A 21,988-nucleotide genomic window follows, 5' to 3' on the forward strand; every position below is an offset into this window, starting at 1 on the left:
TACCAACACTGAAAAGCATGGGCCAGTCTAAAGAGAGCGAACCACCCACACGCCTTTGGCCAAAGTCACCTCTCTCTTCTGAAACCCTCACCACAGATATCATAGGGTGGCTGGCACTCTTCATTGCTCAAAACCCTTCAACAGTATGGGAGGTGCAGAATACTAATGGTTTGCTTGTTTGTTACTTTAGTTACAGTCTGCTAGTCCTTGTATCACCTTGATGGTTTGTGTTTTTATTAAAAGCAGAAAAAAATGATCTCCCATGTACAGAGTCCAATGTACAGTTTACAAATGTTGCTGTTTCTCACCGTCTCTCACAGCTTTACCCAGGGCCCCAGACACACTTGTCTTAGAGTAAAGGGATGTGTGTGTGTATATGTAATATGCGTATTGTATGAATTTGAACGTGTGTGCTTTTGCATATGTGTTTGTTTGTGTGTGTGTGTGTGTGTGTGTGTGTGTGTGTGTGTGTGTGTGTGTGTGTGTGTGTGTGTGTGTGTGTGTGTGTGTGTGTGTGTGTGTGTGTGTGTGTGTGTGTGTGTGTGTGTGTGTGTGTTTTTTCCTGTTTGTGTGCCAGGATGGTTGATCATTACGATGAAGGAAAAGGACTGATGCTTCCCGCCCCAGAATCACAAAGTCTAGCTCATGGGCAGAGTTTGTTCTGAGTCGGGTAAGGGCTGGAGTCTTAACAAACAAAACTGCAAAAACTAGTTCAGGGTCCAGCGTCCCGCCTGCAGTCTCATCAGGCTCTCTTGGCATGTAGCATCTCGATGAGCAGGTTGTTGCAGGGCACGTCTCCATTCAGGTGCTTGTAGTACAGGTACTCCTCGGCCTGGAGGCTGATGGCTCGGATCTCAGGCAGCCGCAGGAGCAGCTGGCCAAACTTGTCTGTCTGCTGCGGGTAGTTGCACATGACATAGTCCAGCAGTGCAGCGTTCACCTGCTCCTGGACGCTTTCCACCAGGTGGAAGTTCTCCAGGTTCTTCACGTCTGGAAAGAGAGAGGGGGGAACAGGAAATGGTGGTTAGCATTTGAAGGAAACCGAAATGGTCAATAACACATCAGTTTGCGTATATTGAACATTTCTCAGATGCTGGGTATAAAAACCTTCATATATCATGTGTTGAGGATACCTGTACACTAATTTTAGGCCCTGAAAAGTACACCATATGTACACCTTCTCTTAATGACATGATTGAAGAGGCTAACATTCCAACAATGGAATGTCATGGAAAGCAACCAAGGAACTAAACTGAACAAAAATATATAAATGCAACATGTTAAGTGTTGGTCCCATGTTTCATGAGCTGAAATAAAATATCCCAGGTGCTGAGGAGTATTTATGTCTGTAAAAAAGCCCTTTTGTCGGAAAAAAAACTAATTCTGATTGGATGGGTCTGGCTCCCAAGTGGGTGGGCCTATGCCCTCACAGGCCCACCCATGACTGCGCCCCTGCCCAGTCATGTGAAATCCATAGATCAGGGCCTAATGAATTTATTTCTATTCATGATCTGTAACTCAGCAGAACGTCTTTTTTTGTTACATGTTGCATTCATATTTTTGTTCAGTATAAATGGACGATACATATTTACATTTAGTTCACATAACATATATTAGATTTACATTTTCAAAACTTAGCAGATGCTCTGATCTAGAGCCTGAAACAAGTGGGTAACGTGGTACTCTAGATGCTTTATCCAAGACAGATTAAAAAGATGCCAAATTCTCCCCCTTCTATATTTCTTTGCTCCGGATTCTCTCAAGAGAATAAAAATCCTCTGAGAAATTCTCCCCAGGAGTATATGAATTATGTAGGGCAGCATTACAGCGATGGAAGACTCTTTAAAATGAGTCCTTCCCCATTTAAAATTAAGCATCTAGACTACTTTACTGGCGTGTACTTTACACTTTTGTGTGGACATGGCTACATTTTGAATTGAAATCAAACTGTAAAGAAAGCTTATGTCCAGTGACACATTTTCGTGCTGGCATTTGAAAATATTGAAATAATATAAACGTTTTACTATTAAAGTTTTATATATGTACTGTTTCGTACAGTAGCGGCTTTTCCATGTGGGCTATAGAGCTTGGATTCTGTGATGGATCAGAAATAAATACAGTATGGCCACCTGGCTAAATGAATGTCAGTACACTACATAGTAATGTATGCACACCTAATGAATAGGTGTCACAGGGCTATATTTAATAAAATACAGAGAGAGGTGTGTGCATGGTTGTTTATGTGTGTGCGCAGTGGCTATCTGTGTGGGATCTTTTATTCATCTTTGACCCCAGGTTGAGTGGGCTCTGGGAGCCCCTGTGCTTGTGGAATGTGACGGGTGTCCCCATGTCTGGCTGACACACACACTTAGAACAGACCTTCCACCCGCCTAGCCAACTCTAAGAACCTGAAATGATCAGCCTCCTCGCTACCGACACACACAGGCTCCATTGCTGTGAACACTGAGACACACGCACGCACCACCAAGACACATTCGGGCTGTGAAGCGGAGAGAGAGAGAGAGGAGAAGGAGATACATCAGCGCCTAATGAGGTCTAAAGAATGAGAAGTCATTCAAGGCACCTCACTCATTCTATGATGCTCTGCCCTGCTTTACTACAATGTGTGTGTGTGTGTGTGTGTGTGTGTGTGTGTGTGTGTGTGTGTGTGTGTGTGTGTGTGTGTGTGTGCGTGCGTGCGTGCGTGCGTGCGTGCGTGCGTGTGTGTGTGTGCCTGTGTGTGTGTACCTGTGTTTGTGTGTGTGTGTGTGTGAGAGTGTGTGTTCACCCTGACCCCAGTGTGACACGTAGAGGCTAAATAAGGCCAAGAGAAGGGCAGGAAGAGAGATGAGGGGGAGGAGAGGCTCTGCCAGTGACAAATGACCCTCCAAACAGATATTTGCTTTTTCCTGCCTGCTGCCACTCTGTGGTGTGTCTGTCTGACCTCACATCAGCCTCATCAACATCTCCCAAATGAGCTCCAACCAATTGACTCGGTCAATATAAAAGAGGGCTGTGACTTATGGTGTTAATGTGAGGACATACATCACTCCCGAGTCTGACACATGTCATGTTCATTAGGACACACCTTAGCAAATCATTTGTCAACAGGAAACTAAAACCTAAGGTTACTTTTACAACCCCAGTTCTCTGATAATATGAGTGAGATGTATCACATATGGGGATCGCCTGGATCACCAACACTCTCGGAAGGACCTATCAAAAGTGTCTGTTGGAGACAGACAGGTACAGTGGTGAATAAGGAGAGACGCCTCATCTCCTTATAAGGAGCCACACTCCAACCCTCACTCCAACCCTCCAATTTTGTTGCAGTCTCATGTACACTTTTAAAGTGGCATTTAAATACAAAACAAATGAACAATACAATTTTCATAACAGTTACATACCAATAAAAAAAGACTAGCCTGCTGGCCTTACTGGGTCGATAGGAACATTAGCCCGAGCTATTCAGGAGGGATATCACACCTGGCACAAATTATTGTCTAGTTCTGTCTCGTCGAACATCTCATTCCAGAATTCATGGCCAATAATATAGAGTTGGTCCCCCTTTGCTGCTATAACAGCCTCCACTCTTCTGGGAAGGCTTTCCACTAGATGTTGGAACATTGCTGCAGGGGCTTGCTTCCATTTAGCCACAAGAGCATTAGTGAGGTAGGGCTCTGATGTTGGGAAAACTAGGCCTGGCTCACATTCGGCGTTCCAATTAATCCCAAAGGTGTTCAACGGGCTTGAGATCAGGGCTCTGTACAGGCCAGGCTAGTTCTTCCACACCAATCTCGACAAACCATTTCTGTATGGATCTTTCTTTGTGCACAGGGGCAATATTATGCTAAAACAGGAAAGGGCCTTCTCCAAACTGTTGCCACAAAGTCGGAAGCACAGAATTGTATGCTGTAGCGTTAAGATTTCCCTTCACTGGAACTAAGGGCCCGAGCCTGAACCATGGAAAACAGTCCCAGACCATTATTTCTCCTCCACCAAACTTTACAGTTGGTACTATGCATTGGGGCAGGTAGCGTGCTCCTGGCATCTGCCAAACGCAGATTCGTACGTCAGACTGCCAGATGGTAAAGAGAGATTCATCACTCCAGAGAACGCGTTTCCACTGCTCCAGAGTCCAATGGCAGCGAGCTTTACACCACTCCAGCCGAAGCTTGGCATTGCGCATGGTGATCTTATGCCTTCTGTGCAGCTGCTCGGAGATGGAAACCCATTTCATGAAGCTCCCGACGACTAGTTGTTGTGCTGACATTGCTTCCAGAAGCAGTTTGGAACTCGGTAGTGAGTGTTGCAACTGAGGACAGACGATTTTTACGCACTACATGCTTCAGCACTCAGCTATCCTGTTTTGTGAGCTTGTGTGGCCTACCACTTTGCTGCTGAGCCGTTGTTACTCCTACACGTTTCTACTTCACAATAACAGCACTTACAGTTGACTGGGGCAGCTCTAGCAGGGCAGAAATTTGACGAACTGACTTGTTTGAAAGGTGGCATCCTATGAAGATGCCACGTTGAAAGTCACTGAGCTCTTCAGTAAGGCCATTCTACTGCCAATGTTTGTCTATGGAGATTGCATGGCTGTGTGCTCAGTTTTATAAATCTGTCAGAAACGGGTGTGGCTGAAATAGCCGAATCCACATACTTTGCATATATAGTGTATATCCCAAAACCAGAGCCCAATGGTAAACGCCTCTGTAGATAAAGGCCCTTTCAGGACCCTCTGAAGACTGTCATAATTGCCATCATAAATCAATATAAAAGTCCCCATAATCTGGTAGGATATCGTCGGAGAAGAGCCCACTACCCCCCTTTCGAGGGTAGTTGCCTAATGAGTGAAGCGCATAACACCCTTACATGACCTCTCGTTCAATCCAAGTAGATGCGCAACCCATGTACAATGACGGGTACGCACTTCTGGGGAAAGACACAGACGAAAAGCCATAGGCTCTTTTTATTTTTTTATTTCACTTTTATTTAACCAGGTAGGCTAGTTGAGAACAAGTTCTCATTTGCAACTGCGACCTGGCCAAGATAATGCATAGCAGTGTGAACAGACAACACAGAGTTACACATGGAGTAAACAATTAACAAGTCAATAACACAGTAGAAAGAAAAAGGGGAGTCTATATACATTGTGTGCAAAAGGCATGAGGAGGTAGGCGAATAATCACAATTTTGCAGATTAACACTGGAGTGATAAATGATCAGATGGTCAAGTACAGGTAGAAATATTGGTGTGCAAAAGAGCAGAAAAGTAAATAAATAAAAACAGTATGGGGATGAGGTAGGTAAAAATGGGTGGGCTATTTACCGATAGACTATGTACAGCTGCAGCGATCGGTTAGCTGCTCAGATAGCACATGTTTGAAGTTGGTGAGGGAGATAAAAGTCTCCAACTTCAGCGATTTTTGCAATTCGTTCCAGTCACAGGCAGCAGAGAACTGGAACGAAAGGCGGCCAAATGAGGTGTTGGCTTTAGGGATGATCAGTGAGATGCACCTGCTGGAGCGCGTGCTACGGATGGGGGTTGCCATCGTGACCAGTGAACTGAGATAAGGCGGAGCTTTACCTAGCATGGACTTGTAGATGACCTGGAGCCAGTGGGTCTGGCGACGAATATGTAGCGAGGGCCAGCCGACTAGAGCATACAAGTCGCAGTGGTGGGTGGTATAAGGTGCTTTAGTGACAAAACGGATGGCACTGTGATAAACTGCATCCAGTTTGCTGAGTAGAGTGTTGGAAGCAATTTTGTAGATGACATAGGTACCTAGGTACTGCTCCAAAGTGCAACAATGAGAAAAAGTTGACCTGGGCACAAGGATGGGTTAAGGTACATTTATCTGGAAAAACCCTGGGCAGACTGCGGGCGTGAACAGTGGCTGGTAGAGCACAGTCCACACACTCGCTTAAGGATGCCAAGGGCAGTAGCAAAGAAAAATATGGAGAAATATTACACCTCCACGCTTATCAGTGGCTAGTAGCTGCTGTGAAAGTATCTTGAACACAATAAACATGTCCCAGGACAAGCTAAGACTTAGAGACTGGGTGTAAGCGATGTGCCCTCCTAGGAACAACATTACATGAATAAACTGTACTACTGTAGGGGCCTTGGCAGGCCAAAAAAGCGCCTACAGGACTTTAACAATGACGAAACGTTCTCCCTGTCAAAAAAGCTTCGCAAGGAGCATAAGACCATGGAAAACAGAGTGTAGGCAAGAACAATCTATTTAGTCATACCGCTTACCAAGAAAAACACAACAACTGTAACACAGAGAGCGTGCATAAGCTCTTCCAAGAGTTCCAGGCCCTATTCACTTGCTCTGTGCAGACGGAAAAGAGAGGGTAGCCAACATAGGAGGAAAATAATACGGCATCACCCTATTTTCATGGGTGTGTCAGCTCTCCAACCCCCATGGCTCTCACAGGGTCGTAGCTTCTACCAGGATGCAGCAAGTCAGTCCGCATAGATGCGGGAAGTGAGCTCTCTCGGGAAGTCAGGCAATATAGCCGGAGGAAGAAGGAAACAACTGCCAAGCAGTAATCCTAATCATTTGGCATAGGTGCCTGAGAAATGGAACAAACAGAGCAGTTGGTTCAGTGCAGTTAGAAAGCACTAGTTGGACCACTGGTGTTTACAATGTATTTTTTAAATCTATTTAGTTGTGCTGTTGCATTTGTATCATTGTTTCATGTCCGATGTGTTGGTCCAATGGTGTTGTTACATATCATTTGAGCTGCGTGCACCATGGGCAAATTCATTATATCATCATTTCACTTTTCCTGTAAGAACCATGATGCACACATTCTGATTAGGCTTTGCTGTAGCGCAGACTCTGACTCTGAGTTTTTGTATTTATTATGGAGCCCCATTAGCTGCTGCCTTAGTTTTTACAGCCATGCTTATTAGTAACTGGAATAAGCATTTCATAAATGTGTCAAGTGCAGCGTCTGGTTAGTCCTCATGACATACCACAGACCAGCAAATATTCTTTACATCTTCAACATAGGAATCCCTACAAAACGTATTATATGATCTCTTATACACTACAATTAGCCCCAGCCTTTGAAACTTTGGTTTTCCTAGATATGGCTACTATATTTTGATCACAACATCCAATGGATTTGGATACTGCTTTAGAGCATTAGTAAAGATGTGATCAATACATGTGGATGATTTCATTCCTGTGCTGTAGGAATATACCCTGGTAGGTGGACTGAGAACCTGAACCAGGTTGCAGGCACTGGTTCAGTTTTAAGCTTTTTCTTGAGTGAACAGCTTGATGAAAGCCAGTCAATATTTAGGTCATCCAGAAAATATACCTCTCAGTTGATATCACATACATTTTCAAACATTTCACACATATTATCCAGATACTAGTAGCTAACAAGTAGATAGTTCGAAATAATCCGTAGGCCTTAATATTACATAATTAAAATATGTTAAATACAGTGGCGGTCCGTGCCGTTTAAGATGAGGGAGGACAATTTTATTTTTTCATGAGCTTGGCCTTTTCTACTACACTCAGTTCAAAGTTGAACATTGAAAGTTTCAGGCCACTACACGATACTCAAATTTTCCCTATGCCCATCATGTTGCTACATCCCAGCCTATGAATGAAAGTTTACAATGTGCACACAGGTCGAGATACAAATTTCAGGTGATAGACAGTGACACATGGACAGACAGTGACACATTCAATGTTACCTTGCACACTCTTGCCTGCATCTAGCTGATCTAGGGTGTAATCATTAGTCCAACAGTTGCAAACAAAAGTTTCTATTGGACAAATTCAGGTATGTTTATACCCATTTAGTTTGTTTTACTTCTGTTTAATAAATGTTAATAAATGTTTTTCAACAGAATCGGCAGATTAATATATCCCTGATCACACATAAACACAGTTAACTTTCATAGCAGCCACGTTTTCCTTCTCGCATCTATGTGTGCTCTCCTCCTCTCACCTTTTCCCTTAGCTTGTGGACTTCAATGCACAACACATCAGCTGTAAGTGACCAGGCAAAATAAACTTTCCAAGCCAAACCATATCATAACCGCTACACACAGACTACATCATTGTCACCATATACAGAGTGCTGTTGAAGCTACTGTAGACCTTTACTGCAAAACAGTATGTTTTAATCAATTATTTGGTGATGTGTGAATAGATTTGGTATAGTTTTTTCTAAAAATCTCTTTCACTATGGAGGATGGTCCTCTCCTTCCTCCTCTGAGGATCCTCCACTGGTGAAATATTTAGCATTTAACACCATTCAGCATTTATGGCATGCTGCTGCTCCAGTTTCAACTGTTCTGCCTTATTATTATTCGACCATGCTGGTAATTTATGAACATTTGAACATCTTGGCCATGTTCTGTTATAATCTCCACCCGGCACAGCCAGAAGAGGACTGGCCACCCCACATAGCCTGGTTCCTCTCTAGGTTTCTTCCTAGGTTTTGGCCTTTCTAGGGAGTTTTTCCTAGCCACCGTGCTTCTACACCTGCATTGCTTGCTGTTTGGGGTTTTAGGCTGGGTTTCTGTACAGCACTTTGAGATATCAGCTGATGTACGAAGGGCTATATAAATACATTTTATTTTATTTTATTTGATGGCATCCATTTTCCCCATTTAAATCGGTTAAATCACAATGTTAAAATTGTGATTTAAATACATAAAAGTAACAGACCTTGTTGAGCCCCATATGTGAGGGTAGCAGCGCACCATGGCCGATTTGCGGTTACAATGTAGCCAAGCTGTGTCTGTATGTGCCAATGCACAAAATGAGAAAGCACAGGATATATGTGTTTCGATAAAAACGGTCTGCTTGGCTTGGTAAGTAATACTGATCAAATAAGCCATTTCTACTCTTGTTGCATCAAATATGTATGCTGCTGAGACAAGTACATATTTAAAAAAAAAATGTATTTCATGGTGACAGCGCTTCAAACAACAGCGCCAAAAACAAGTTTGGCAGAGGAAATGCAGAATGGTCAGTTAATGTGTTTGCTTAGAGCACACTTGTTATTCCTCATACTTTTCTGTAGTATGTAGGATACTCACTGTGGTTGTTGTTCAAAAGGCCACTAGTAAACAGAACAACAATTTAGTAGCCTAGTCCTTCATGCAGGCTACAGATTTGTATAAATGTAAAACCCTTTAAAAAGGCAAGATTCTCAAGGTAGAATGATTTTTGTTCAAAATGTGTGGTCTTTGTTTCTATTCATCAACTTTGCCCTACACAATAACAGAATATGCAGGCTGTATATGAGTAACTTGCGAGAAAAAAAGTATTGTCGGAGACCCCTGCTCTAGCCCAAACTGTTCAAATATGACCCATACTACCAGAGCTATATTTTATTCTTTATACTGCAGATTCGGAGCCTTCATTCCCGCTAAAAAAATTAATCATTCATTAACAATATTATATTTATGTGAACATAATCAATGACCAAATTTAAATACAAAACTTCAGTTTGCATTTTCAAGTTGATAGTTCTTGTTCAATGCCCTACCAGCTAACACTACCATATTGAGAAAGACATTTGTTAAAAGATAATAACATTATTGCATCGCATTATTTATGACAAATCCTTATTAGGTACAACAATATTATTCCTGTCATGCAACAGGATCTCACAGTCTCACTGCAGAATTAGACATTCATCCACGTTCTCCAAACATCAAATTTCAAAGCTGCTCCAAACGTCTAATTTCAAGTGTGAAATGGCCTGGTTCAGGGGCCTAGCCTGAGTCTTGCCAGACTGCTGCATTGCTGAGGAAATCAGTTCAGCTGTTGCCCCCTCCCAGCTGTGAGACTGGGGCGAGAGGCAGGAAGTAATGACTTTTGCTTTCTTTTTAATTTTTAAATGTTTTATTTAACCTTTATTTCTATGTTGAGTATGTTACACCTCTGCCACATGGCAGGGACAGTGGGCCCGAACAACTCCTTGGGTGGCACTGGGGCACCAAGGAGGTTCACTTTTTCTTTAAAATGTTTTTGTTCATTTGTCTCATTTAACTCTCTTTTCCAGATCGACTTACAGTTAGTGCATTCAACTTAAGATAGCTAGGTGGGACAACCACATATCAGTCATGGTAAGTACATTTTCCTCAATAAAGTAGCTACAAGCAAAGTCAGTGCTAGTAGGGGAGAAAAAATTCAAGTGTGAGTGTTAATTCCCGAAAGGCAAGGGGTAAGGAGTGGGTGTGAGGTTGGGGTGTTGTGGGATTATTTAAAATACTCTTTCAAGAGGTAGGTTTTCGGGAAGATGGGCAGGGACTCTTTGTCCTAGCTTCAGGGGGAAGCTGGTTCCACCATTGTGGTGCCAGGACAGAGAGGAGCTTTGACTGGACTGAGCAGGAGCTACCCTCCCATATGGGTGGGAGGGCCAAGGGACCAAAGGTGGTAGAACGAAGTACTCAGGTTGGGGTGTAGGTTTGAACCTAGCTTGAAGGTAGGGAGGGGCAGTTCCTCTTGCTGATCCGTAGGCAAGTACCATGGTCTTGTAGTGGAGGCGAGCTTTGACTGGAAGCCAGTGGAGCATGCATAGGTGCGGGGTGACCTGGGAGAACTTGGGAAGGTTGAACACCAGGCAGGGTGCAGCGTTATGGATAAGCTGCAGGGGTTTGATGGCACAAACTGAGAGCCCACCCAACAGCGAGTTGTAGTAGTCCAGACAGGAGATGACAAGTGCCTGGATTAGGACCTGCGCCACTTCCTGTGTGAGGTAAGGTCATACTCTACGGATGCTGTAGAGCATGAACCTGCAGGGCAAGTCACTGCTTTGATGTTTGCAGAAAACGACAGGGTGTTGTCCAGGGTCATGCCATGGTTCTTTGCACTCTGGAAGGGGGACACTGTGGAGTTGTCAAACTTGATGGAGAGGTCTTGGAGAGGGCAGGCCTTCCCTGGGAGGAAGAGCAGCTTCGTCTTGTCGAGATTGAGCTTGAGGTGGTGGGCCGACATCCAAGCTGAGATATCTGCCAGGCACGCAGAGATGCATGTCACCACCTGGCTGTCAGAAGGGGGAAAGGAGAAAAGTTGTTGAGTGCCATCTGCATAGCAATGATAGGACAGACCATGTGAGGATATGACAGAGCCGAGTAAATTGACAGAAGAGGAAAAGTCCTGGAACCGAGCCACGGGGGACACCAGTAGTGAGAGTACGTGTTGCAGACACAGATCCTCTCCACATCACATGGTAGGAGCAGCCTGCCAGGTAGGATGCAATCCAAGAGTGTGCAGAGCCTGAGACGCTCAGCCCTGAGAGGTTGGAGAGGAGGATCTGATGGTTCACGGTGTCAAAGGTGGGGGATAGGTCTAGGAGAATGACAACAGAGAGAGAATAAGCTTTGGGAGTGTGGAGAGGAGAGCAGTATCGGATGAGTGACCCGTCTTGAAGCCTGACTGATTGTTCTGGGAGAGATAGCGAGAAAGTTGGTCAGAGACAGCATGCTCAAGTGTTTTGGAAAGAAAAGTCCTGTAGTTTTTGACGTCAGAGGGGTCGAGTGTTGGTTTCTTGAGGAGGGGTGTGAGGAATGGGAGGTCTCCAGAGATGTTCAGGAGAAGCTGGGCGGCCAGACCTCACTAGTCGTAGGATTTTATCTGGAGGGAGACGGAAAAAGAGGTCAAGGTGTAGGGTAGTTCTGTGTGAGTGGGATCAGTGGACTCAATAGGCTGAGTGAATGAGGAGTGGATGTTGTCAACCTTCTTTTCAAAGTGGTTGACAACGCCGTACGCAGAGAGGGAGGAGAAGGTGGAAAAGTTTCCTTGAGTTAGAAGGATTTAGCAGAAGGGAGAGATGATAGGATAGAAGAGGAGAGCGTAGTGGGAGAGAGAGAGCAAAGATTGCGATGGCGCATTATTATCTGGGAAGGGGCTGAGTGAACAGGGTTGGAAAAGAGGGAGACAGACAAGGAAATAAAGTAGTGATCAGACACCTGGACGGGGGTTGCAGTGCGATTAGTAGGCGAACAGCCTCTATTAAAGATCAGGTCAAGCGTATTGCCTGCCTTGTGAGTGGGCGGGGACTTGGGAAAGGGTGAAGTCAAAAAGAGACAAAGAGGTGGAAAGAAATTAATCAAAGGCAGACGTCGGGAGGTTGAAGTCACCCAGTACGATGAACGGTAAGCCACCCCCAGGAAATTTGCTTGTCAAGGTGTCAAGCTCGTTGAGGATCACTCCAAGGGCACATGGTGGGTGATGATGACAATTTTAAACTTGAGTGGACAAGTGACAGTGACCGCATGGAATTCAAATGAGGAGATGGGCAGATGAGTGAGGGAGAAAATAAAGAATCTCCACTTAAGAGCAATGAGTAGTCCTGTGCCACCACCGCAATAACCAGATGCTTTTGGTCTATGAGAAAACACGTAGTCAGATGAAGAGAGAGCAGCTGGAGTATAAATTTTTTCAGAGTCTCAATAGCTAGCAATCAAAAGATGGATATCGTGCTCCCCACGATACCAGCTAACCTGGAGTCCAATCAATGAGATGAGATTGGAGATGTTGGTTAGAGCTGCCCTGCCCTATAAAAAACACTCACAACATTTGAGTTTGCTATTCACAAGAAGCATTGCCTGATGTGAACCTGCCTCGAACAAATGAGATCTCAGAAGACCTATGATTAAGAATTGTTGACTTGCATAAAACTGAAAAGCGTTACAAAAGTATCTCTAAAAGCTTTGGTGTTCATCAGTCCACGGAAAGACAAATTGTCTATAAATGGAGAAAGTTCAGCACTGTTGCTACTCTCCCTAGGAGTGGCCATCCTGCAAAGATGACTGCACAGTGCAGAATGCTCAATGAGGTTAAGAAGAATCCCAGAGTGTCAGCTAAAGACTTACAGAAATCTCTGGAACACGCTAACATCTCTTTTGATGAGTCTACGATACGTAAAAAACACTAAACAAGAATGGTGTTCATGGGAGGACACCACGAAAGAAGCCACTGCTGTCAAAAAAAAACAGATTAAACTAATGTTGAGTTGTTTGGATGGAACACACAACACTATGTGTGGAGAAAAAAAGGCACAGCACACCAACATCAAAATCTCATCCCAACTGTAAAGTATGGAGGGAGCATAATGGTTTGAGGCTGCTTTACTGCCTCTGGGCCTGGACAGCTTGCTATCAATGATGGAAAAATGAATTCCCAAGTTTATCAAGACATTTTGCAGGAGAATGTAAGGCTACCTGTCCGCCAATTGAAGCTCAACAGAAGTTGGGTGTGCGACCCAAAACACGACCCAAAACACAGAAGTAAATCAACAACAGAATGAAATACGCCTTCTGGAGTGGCCCAGTCAGTCCTGACCTCAATCTGATTGAGATGCTGTGGCATGACCTCAAGAGAGCAGTTCACACCAGACATCCCAAGAATATTGCTGAACTGTAAAGAGGAATGGTCTAAAATGCCTCCTGACCGTTGTGCAGGTCTGATCTGCAACTACAGAAAACGTTTAGTTGAGGTTATTGCTACCAAAGGAGGGTGAACCATCAATTAAATCCAAGGGTTCACATACTTTGCGCACACTACACTGTGAATAATTACACAGTCTGTTCAATAAAGCTGTGAAAACAAATAATTGTTTGTGTGTTATTAGTTTAAGCAGACTGTGTTTGTCTATTGTTGTGACTTAGATGAAGATCAGATCAAATTTTATGACCAATTCATGCAGAAATCCAGGTAATTCCAAACGGTTCACATACTTTTTTTGTGCAACTGGAGACTGAGAAGTAGAAAATATATTTCTACATAAAGCAAAAACCTTTCGGTCAACCTCTCGACATGGTCTGAAGACCTACGCTCGGCAGCGCACGGTTCACTTGTGAGCAGATAAGCAGGAAAACAGGAATCCAGGGATCCAGTCGTCGGGAGAGCTGGAGAGTAATGTTCTTTATGAGGAAGAGAAGTGAGAATGACCAGAGGGTGAGAGAGTGGCTCCTTATTAGGAGGTGAGGGGCTCACCTCATTCGTCGCTCTACCGGTCTGTCTGACCAATAGGTCCTTCTGAGAGTATTGGTGATACTGGTGAATCCCCCATATGTGATACATCAAAACAAGTATTTGAGAGAGAACAAGGGGTTGTTATTGGACAAGTTCAGATCTTTCAATCTATTCTCTTCCATTTGGTGCCTAATAAACACAACACATGTTTCCTTGATGAGGACATAGCAATACTGACAATAGCAATACTGACTATTTTGAATATATGTAGAAAATGTACAATCTATATTGACAATATGATGTGTCATTGTCTGTTTATCGATGACATTTTCTTCTGTCCATTGATAAAAATGTGATTCCATTGATTTAGAGGAGACAATGACAGGGTTAGCTGCGATCACTGGCAAAACAAGACACATGATATGTTGCCATGGTTTCATGGTAAGACATTTCTCGGTGTGTGCGTGCGTGTTTGTGTTTGTGGAGTGTGTGTGTGTGTATGTGTGTGTGAGACCCAAAACTACAGAGACGAACAGCCCAATGTCTCTGTCATGCTAATTAGAGAAAGTTGAAGCAAAAAAAAGCAACATTTTAATTGCTAATTATTATCAGGCTCCTTTTGAAAAAAATAATGAAAGGGGCTCAAAAAGCACACTGATGTTCGATGACAATAGCTTGATCTCTTTTCCCCTGCAAACAAAAACACAGGTTTGCCGCAAAAGGAATTATCCCCATTTTCAATAGTAATTTATCGGCAGCGAAAAAGAGGGTTTGATGATGCTATGGCGATAAAGGGAGTAGGGTGATGGAATTGTATGGTTGAGTCATTCTGATTAACACTAGCCCAAATGTCAGGTTGGAGCCACCGTAAGTACCACCGTAAGTATCTCCTCCTACTCTACTCCTCCTCTCCTCAATCCCTCCATTGAGTCACTAAGGGACTAATTATCAACTTTTTTCACATGAAACAGGCTCAGTGTGCTCCAGCGCCGTGCACAGCACTCAGATGGAAACCCTGAGGTCCCGTGGAATATATTGTTTCGTTTGACTTGCGATCTACGCTGGAGCCCGACGACCCAACACTACACTACACACGCATGCACGCACGCACGCACGCACGCACGCACACACACACACACACACACACACACACACACACACACACACACACACACACACACACACACACACACACACACACACTGTACAGCCTCTCAATATGCTACAATGCCTTTTAATTACATTGGATCAGCTCTGCCTGGATTAATTCAGAATGGGGGGGGTACATTTCTGCTGTAGTTATATATATATATATATATATATATATATATATATAATTATTATAACATTTTTTTAAAAATCACCTTTATTTAACCATGTAGGCTTTAGTTGAGAACCTGACCAAGATAAAGCAAAGCAGTGTGACAAAAACATCACAGAGTTACACATGGGATAAACAAATGTACAGTCAATAACACAATAAAAAATCTATATACAGTGTGTGCAAATGTAGTAAGATTAGGGAGGTAAGGCAATAAATGGACCATTGTGGCGAAATAATTACAATTTAGCAATTAACACCGGAGTGATAGATGTGCAGAAGATGAATGTGCAAGGAGAGATACTGGGGTGCAAAGGAGCAAAAAAATAAATAACAATATGGGGATGAGGTAGTTGGGTGGGCTATTTACAGATGGGCTGTGGACAAGTGCAATGATCGGTAAACTGTTCTCAGAGCTGATGCTTAAAGTTAGTGAGGGAGATATAAGACTCCAGCTTCAGTCATTTTTGCAATTCGTTCAAGTCATTGGCGGCAGAGAACTGGAAGAAAAGGCAGCCAAAGGAGGAGTTGGCTTTGGGGATGACCAGTGAAATATACCTGCCGAGCGCATGCTACGGGTGGGTGCTGCTATGGTGACCAGTGAGCTGAGATAGTGCAGGCCTTTACCTAGCAAAGTCTTATAGATGACCTGGAGCCAGTGGGTTTGGCGAAAAATATCAAGCGAGGGTCAGCCAACGAGAGCATACAGGTCACAGTGGTGATTAGTATATGGGTCTTTAGTGACAAAACGGATGGCACTGTGATAGACTACATCCAATTTGCCGAGTAGAGTGTTGGAGGCTATTTTGTAAATTACATCGCCGAAGTCAAGGATCGGTAGGATAGTCAGTTTTACAAGGGTATGTTTGGCAGCATGAGTGAAGGATGCTTTGTTGTGAAATAGGAAGCCAATTCTAGATTTAATTTTGGATTGAAGATGCTTAATGTGAGTCTGGACGGAGAGTTTACAGTCTAACCAGACACCTAGGTATTTGTAGTTGTCAGAACATTCCAGAGTAGTGATGCTATTTATTTATTTTTTTATTTTTTATTTTACCTTTATTTAACTAGGCAAGTCAGTTAAGAACAAATTCTTATTTTCAATGATGGCCTAGGAACAGTGGGCAGAACGACAGATTCGTACCTTGTCAGCTCGGGGGTTTGAACTTGCAACCTTCCGGTTACTAGTCCAACGCTCTAACCACTAGGCTAACCTGCCGCTATACGGGCGGGCGGGTGCGGGCAGCGATCGGTTGCATTACTTGCATTTAAGAGCAGTTGGAGGCCACAGAAGGAGTGTTGTATGCCATTGAAGCTCATCTGGAGGCTTGTTAACACAGTGTCCAAAGAAGGGCCAGAAGTATAGAGAATGGTATCATCTGCGTAGAGGTGGATCAGAGAATCACCAGCAGCAAGAATTGATCATTGATGTATATAGAGAAAAGAGTCAGCCCAAGAATTTAACCCTGTGGCACCCCCATAGAGACTGTCAGAGGTCCGGACAACAGGCCATCCGATTTGACTCACTGAACTCTATCTGAGAAGTAGTTGGTTAACCAGGCGAGGCAGTCTTTTGAGAAACCAAGGCTATTGAGTCTGCCGATAAGAATGCGGTGATTGACAGAGTCGAAAGCCTTGACCAGGTCGATGAAGACGGCTGCACAGTATTGTCTTTTACCGGTGGCGGTTATGGTATCATTTAGGACCTTGAGTGTGGCTGAGGTGCACCCATGACTAGCTCGGAAACCAGATTGCATAGCAGAGAAGGTACAGTGGGATTCGAAATGGTCGGCGATGTGTTTGTTAACTTAGCTTTCGAAGATTTTAGAAAGGCAGGGTAGGATAGATATAGGTCTGTAACAGTTTGGGTCTAGAGTGTATCCCCCTTTGCAGAGGGGGATGACCGCGGCAGCTTTCCAATCTTTAGGGATCTCAGACGATACGAAAGAGAGGTTGAACAGGCTAGTAATAGGGGTTGCAACAATTGCGGTGGATCATTTTAGAAAGAAAGGGTCCAGATTGTCTAGCTCAGCTGATTTGTATGGCCAGATTTTGCAGCTCTTTCAGAACATCAGCTATCTGGATTTGGGTGAAGGAGAAATGGGGAGGCTTGGGCAAATTGCTGTGGGGGGTGCAGAGCTGTTGACCGGGGTAGGCGTAGCCAGGGGGAAAGCATGGCCAGCCGTAGAAAAATACTTACTGAAATTATAGTTTACCGTAGATTTATCGGTCGTGACAGTGTTACCTAGCCTCAGTGCAGTGGGCAGCTGGGAAAGAGGTGCTCTTATTCTCCATGGATTTTAGTGTCCCAGAACTTTTTGGAGTTTGTGCTACAGGATGCAAATTTCTATTTGAAAAAGCTAGCCTTTGCTTTCCTAACTGCATGTGTATATTGGTTCCTAACTTCCCTGAAAAGTTGCATATCATCGCGGGGGCTATTCGATGCTAATGCAGTACGCCACAGGATGTTTTTGTGCTGGTCAAGGGCAGTCAAATCTGGAATGAACCAAGGGCTATATCTGTTCTTAGTTCTACATTTTTTGAATGGGGCATGCTTATTTAAGATGGTGAGGAAAGCACTTTTAAAGAATAACCAGGCATCCTCTACTGACGGAATGAGGGCAATATCCTTCCAGGATACCCGGGCCAGGTCGATTAGAAAGGCCTGCTCGCTGAAGTGTTTTAGGGAGCGTTTGAAAGTGATGAGGGGTGGTCGTTTGACCCTTTACGGACACAGGAAATGGGGCAGTAATTGCTGAGATTCTAGTTGAAAACAGCAGAGGTGCATTTAGAGGGTTGGTTGGTCAGGATGATATCTATGAGGGTGCTCGTGTTTACGTATTTAGGGTTGTAACTGGTAGGTTCCTTGATCATTTGTGTGAGATTGAGGGCATCTAGCTTAGATTGTAGGACGGCCGGGGTGTTAAGCATATCCCAGTTTAGGTCATCTAACAGTACAAACTTTGAAGATAAAAATGGTGTCCAGGGCACAGCTGGGGTATGAGGGAGGTCGATAACAAGCGGTAACAGTGAGAGACTTATTTCCGGAAGGTAGAAGCTCGAACTGTGTAGGCACAGACCTGGATAGCATGACAGAACTCTGCAGGCTATCTCTGCAGTAGATTGCAACTCCACACCCTTTGGCAGTTCTATCTTGGCGGAAAATGTTATAGTTGGAGATGGACATTTCTGGTGGCCTTCCTAAGCCACGATTCAGACACGGCTAGGAGATCAGGGTTGGCGGAGTGTGATGAAGCAGTGAATAAAACAAACTTAGGGACGAGGCTTCTCAACATGCATGAAACCAAGGCTTTTATGGTTACAGAAGTCAACAAATGATAGCGCCTGGGGAATAGGAGTGGAACTGGGGGCTTCAGGGCCTGGGTTAACCTCTACATCACCAGAGGAACAAAGGAGGAGTAGGATAAGGGTACGGCTAAAGGCTATAAGAACTGGTCGTCTAGTGCGTTGGGGAAAGAGAATAAGGAGCAGTTTTCTGGGCGTGGTAGAATAGGGCATAATGTACAGACAATGGTATGGTAGGATGTGAGTACAGTGGAGGTAAACCAATGCGTTGAGTGACGATGAGAGAGGTTTCGTCTCTGGAGGCACCAGTTAAGTCAGGTTAGGTCTCTGCATGTGTGTGGGGTGGGACAAAATTGCTATCTAAGGCATGTTGTGCGGGACTGAGGGCTCTACAGTGAAATAAAACAATATGAACAGGGCAGATCATATGAATGTAACAATAAAGGACAGAAGAACAGGGCAGATCAAGAGAGAAACAGTAATGACTCTAGTAATCAACTCATGCATCACAAGCAAATATGATACTCACTACCTAATCATTAATCTTTTAGTCACAAAAATGACTGTCAATACCTAACTTGTAACAGTGGCGTGTGTCCAACTAAACACGTGAGTGAACAATGAGCCAATCCGTTAAGAGCCATTCAGGGGGCGGGACTTTGGCTAGATCGTCCAATCCCTGTTCGGGTTTACATGACCTCTCTATACAGAGATTGTTTTACTACTACTAGGCTATCACCGCATTGACACAAAGGCCAGAAAGTAGTGCTGTGGAGTGTAGGATATGATATATCACTGTATTATCCCCCTATCTCAGTCTGTCCGCTATCTCCCAAGCCACTGCCATCAATCTCCCCTTTATTCATCATTAACCTGCTCACCTGACTTTCAGGAAGGTTCCAATCAGGCTGGTGGGGCAGTCCTGTCATGGAACCCAGTGACCCCATCACTGATGTGGGGAGAGGTAGGCCCTGGGAATGCCACACCTGTGGATGGGTTGGTTGAGTGAGGGGAGGGGAGGGGTAGTATGTGTGTGTGTGTGCGCGTGTGTGTGTGTGTGCATGTGTGTGTGTGTGTGTGTGTGTGTGTGTGTGTGTGTGTGTGTGTGTGTGTGTGTGTGTGTGTGTGTGTGTGTGTGTGTGTGTGTGTGTGGAGCTGATGCTGGAAACAGGGCAGTAAGAGGGGGGCAATGGCCGCCCGGTCAACTCTATGGGCCAGTTTGTTAATACTTCTACTGCTGAGTCACTAGGGTGAGTATTTAAGTGATAATGCCAGAGAAACTGTTTTTTGAAGAATATATTGGCCAGTCGTTCGCTCTCAATGTTCCATTGCCATACTGGCTGGCAATGTACTTATCCCTTGCTAGCTAGCTAGCCAATTACGGCTAATTTACAGTCACGTCAAAAAGTGAAGCCAGAATAACAGTAAAGTAGCTGCATTTGCATTTGTTTAAGCTGTTTTCCAGTGACATTTATTTGGATACATCCATAACAATGAGCTAATGAGGTGGGATTTTGCCTGGCATAAAACATGTGCTCACTTGAACAGACGAGCTAGCCAACAACACAGCTAACACAAACACTTTAAACTGAAGCTGGAAAGACTGCAAACTAGCTGCACTTTGTTTCGTTTTACCATTTTTTCAATTGACATTTCTTAGTATATATCCATAAAAAATGTGGATTCATGATTTCAACTGGCTGAGAAATGCTTTAACTATCCATTCAAGTACATATTACCTCAATTAGCCCGACTAACCAGTGCCCCCCGCACATTGGCTACCCCGGACTATTTGCGTTGTGTTTATTTTTTTACATTTCTTTACTAATCTATTGTTTACCTAATACCAATTTTTTTACTTAAAAATTGTACTGTTGGTTAGGGCTTGTAAGTAAGCATTTCACTGTATAAGGTTTTATATTCGGCGCATGTGACAAATAACCTTTGATTTGGTTTGATATGTCTCGTCCGACTCCAGACACATTCATTACTATGGGACAGCTGGAGATCGAATATTTGAATAAATATCGAATATTTGAATATTGAAACAATGTTGCAAATGTCGGAGAGACAGAAAGCAAGGTTTATACAAATCTCCGCTGTTGAAAACTAAATGTTTGTCTAAAAGAAATGTGAGATAATGTCTAGATGCTTTTTATGTGGAGATCAAGTTTTTAAACTTCTTGGCTTGGCTGATGAGACAGTAGATTGCGCAGTCAGATCCAACAGAGTAAATAGGCATTTTATCGTCATAGATTTAGACGGTGGTAACATGTGGAACAGACACCGTCTGGAATGTGTTTTTAATTAGACCCACCCATTGTATAATACTGTACACACACCCTATGTTTGTACCCACTGAATGGAAGTGTTGAGACAGTTGAGACATTTTTTGTTGAAATTTGTGAATTTCTGTTGATGTTCTTTCTCTATTTCATACGTACATACACACACAAATATGCATTAACACACACCCACTCACTGAAACACACATACCCACTCATTGAAACACACACACACTGTCTTTCACCGCGAATACCACACGTCCTACTCAGACCTCATCAATACTCAACTGACGTGTGTGTTTTACCAGAGATTCTCCTTCCTTTCACAGCACCATGTTCCCTATCTATATTTCTATCTACTGAATGCATTTCCCTGATCCCTGGAGCTCTACACTTCCTTGTTTCCTCCAATTCCCACTGGGATAATTCCCTCAGTTTCCACATCTAAGACTAAAACAGGGGAAACTGGAGCAGTGTGCCTCTTGACATTAATAGGTTATTTGAAGGAATTCACCGTAGAGTAGCTAAGCTAACGGCTAGCTAAGCTAATGGCTCGCTAGCGCCATGCATTCTGTAGTAACGTCTAGCTAAGCTAACAGATAGCGCCAAACATTCAGCACATACGTAAGTACAGGGGGATTAATAGGCCATCGCGATTGAGACATTATCAAACTGAGATGCATTTCGATCTGCAATAAAGATTTAAGGGTGTGTATGGCTGTCTGGCTATTATATTTGCTTCTTTACAGTGAAATGGCTGGAGAGGAGCAGGCAGAGGAGTTGAAGAGAGAAGGAGAGGAAGGGAAAGGAAAGGAAAGGAAAGGAGAAGTGAGGGGTTGAATGAGACATTTGGGAAAGCACTCGAGAAAGCACTTTCTAAAACACTATACTGGTCCTCAAAATGACACCAATACCCAATTCAATCCCACTCCAATCACACACAACCAGACAGTGATGCATTTTTTTCCCTCTACTGTGTTATTGACTTATTTATTGTTTACTCCATGTGTAACTCTGTGTTGTTGTCTGTTCACAATGCTATGCTTTATCTTGTCCAGGTCGCAGTTGTAAATGAGAACTAGCCTACCTTGTTAAACAAAGGTGAA

General features: G+C 43.7%; 1 protein-coding gene across 1 annotated transcript in view; it reads right to left on the minus strand.

The window, feature by feature from the left end:
* Window positions 1–21,988, minus strand: part of nr5a2 (nuclear receptor subfamily 5, group A, member 2) — a 99,462-nt gene that overhangs the window by 3,622 nt on the left and 73,852 nt on the right. The window contains exon 8 of the mRNA XM_020498456.2: window positions 1–990. This exon is cut by the window's left edge and continues 3,622 nt beyond it. Within this exon, the coding sequence (XP_020354045.1) occupies window positions 743–990 (248 nt within the window). The 3' untranslated portion in view covers window positions 1–742. The remainder of the gene's footprint in view (window positions 991–21,988) is intronic.

This window comes from Oncorhynchus kisutch, linkage group LG13 (genome assembly GCF_002021735.2).
Source record: "Oncorhynchus kisutch isolate 150728-3 linkage group LG13, Okis_V2, whole genome shotgun sequence".
In the NCBI taxonomy this organism is placed as follows: domain Eukaryota; kingdom Metazoa; phylum Chordata; class Actinopteri; order Salmoniformes; family Salmonidae; genus Oncorhynchus; species Oncorhynchus kisutch.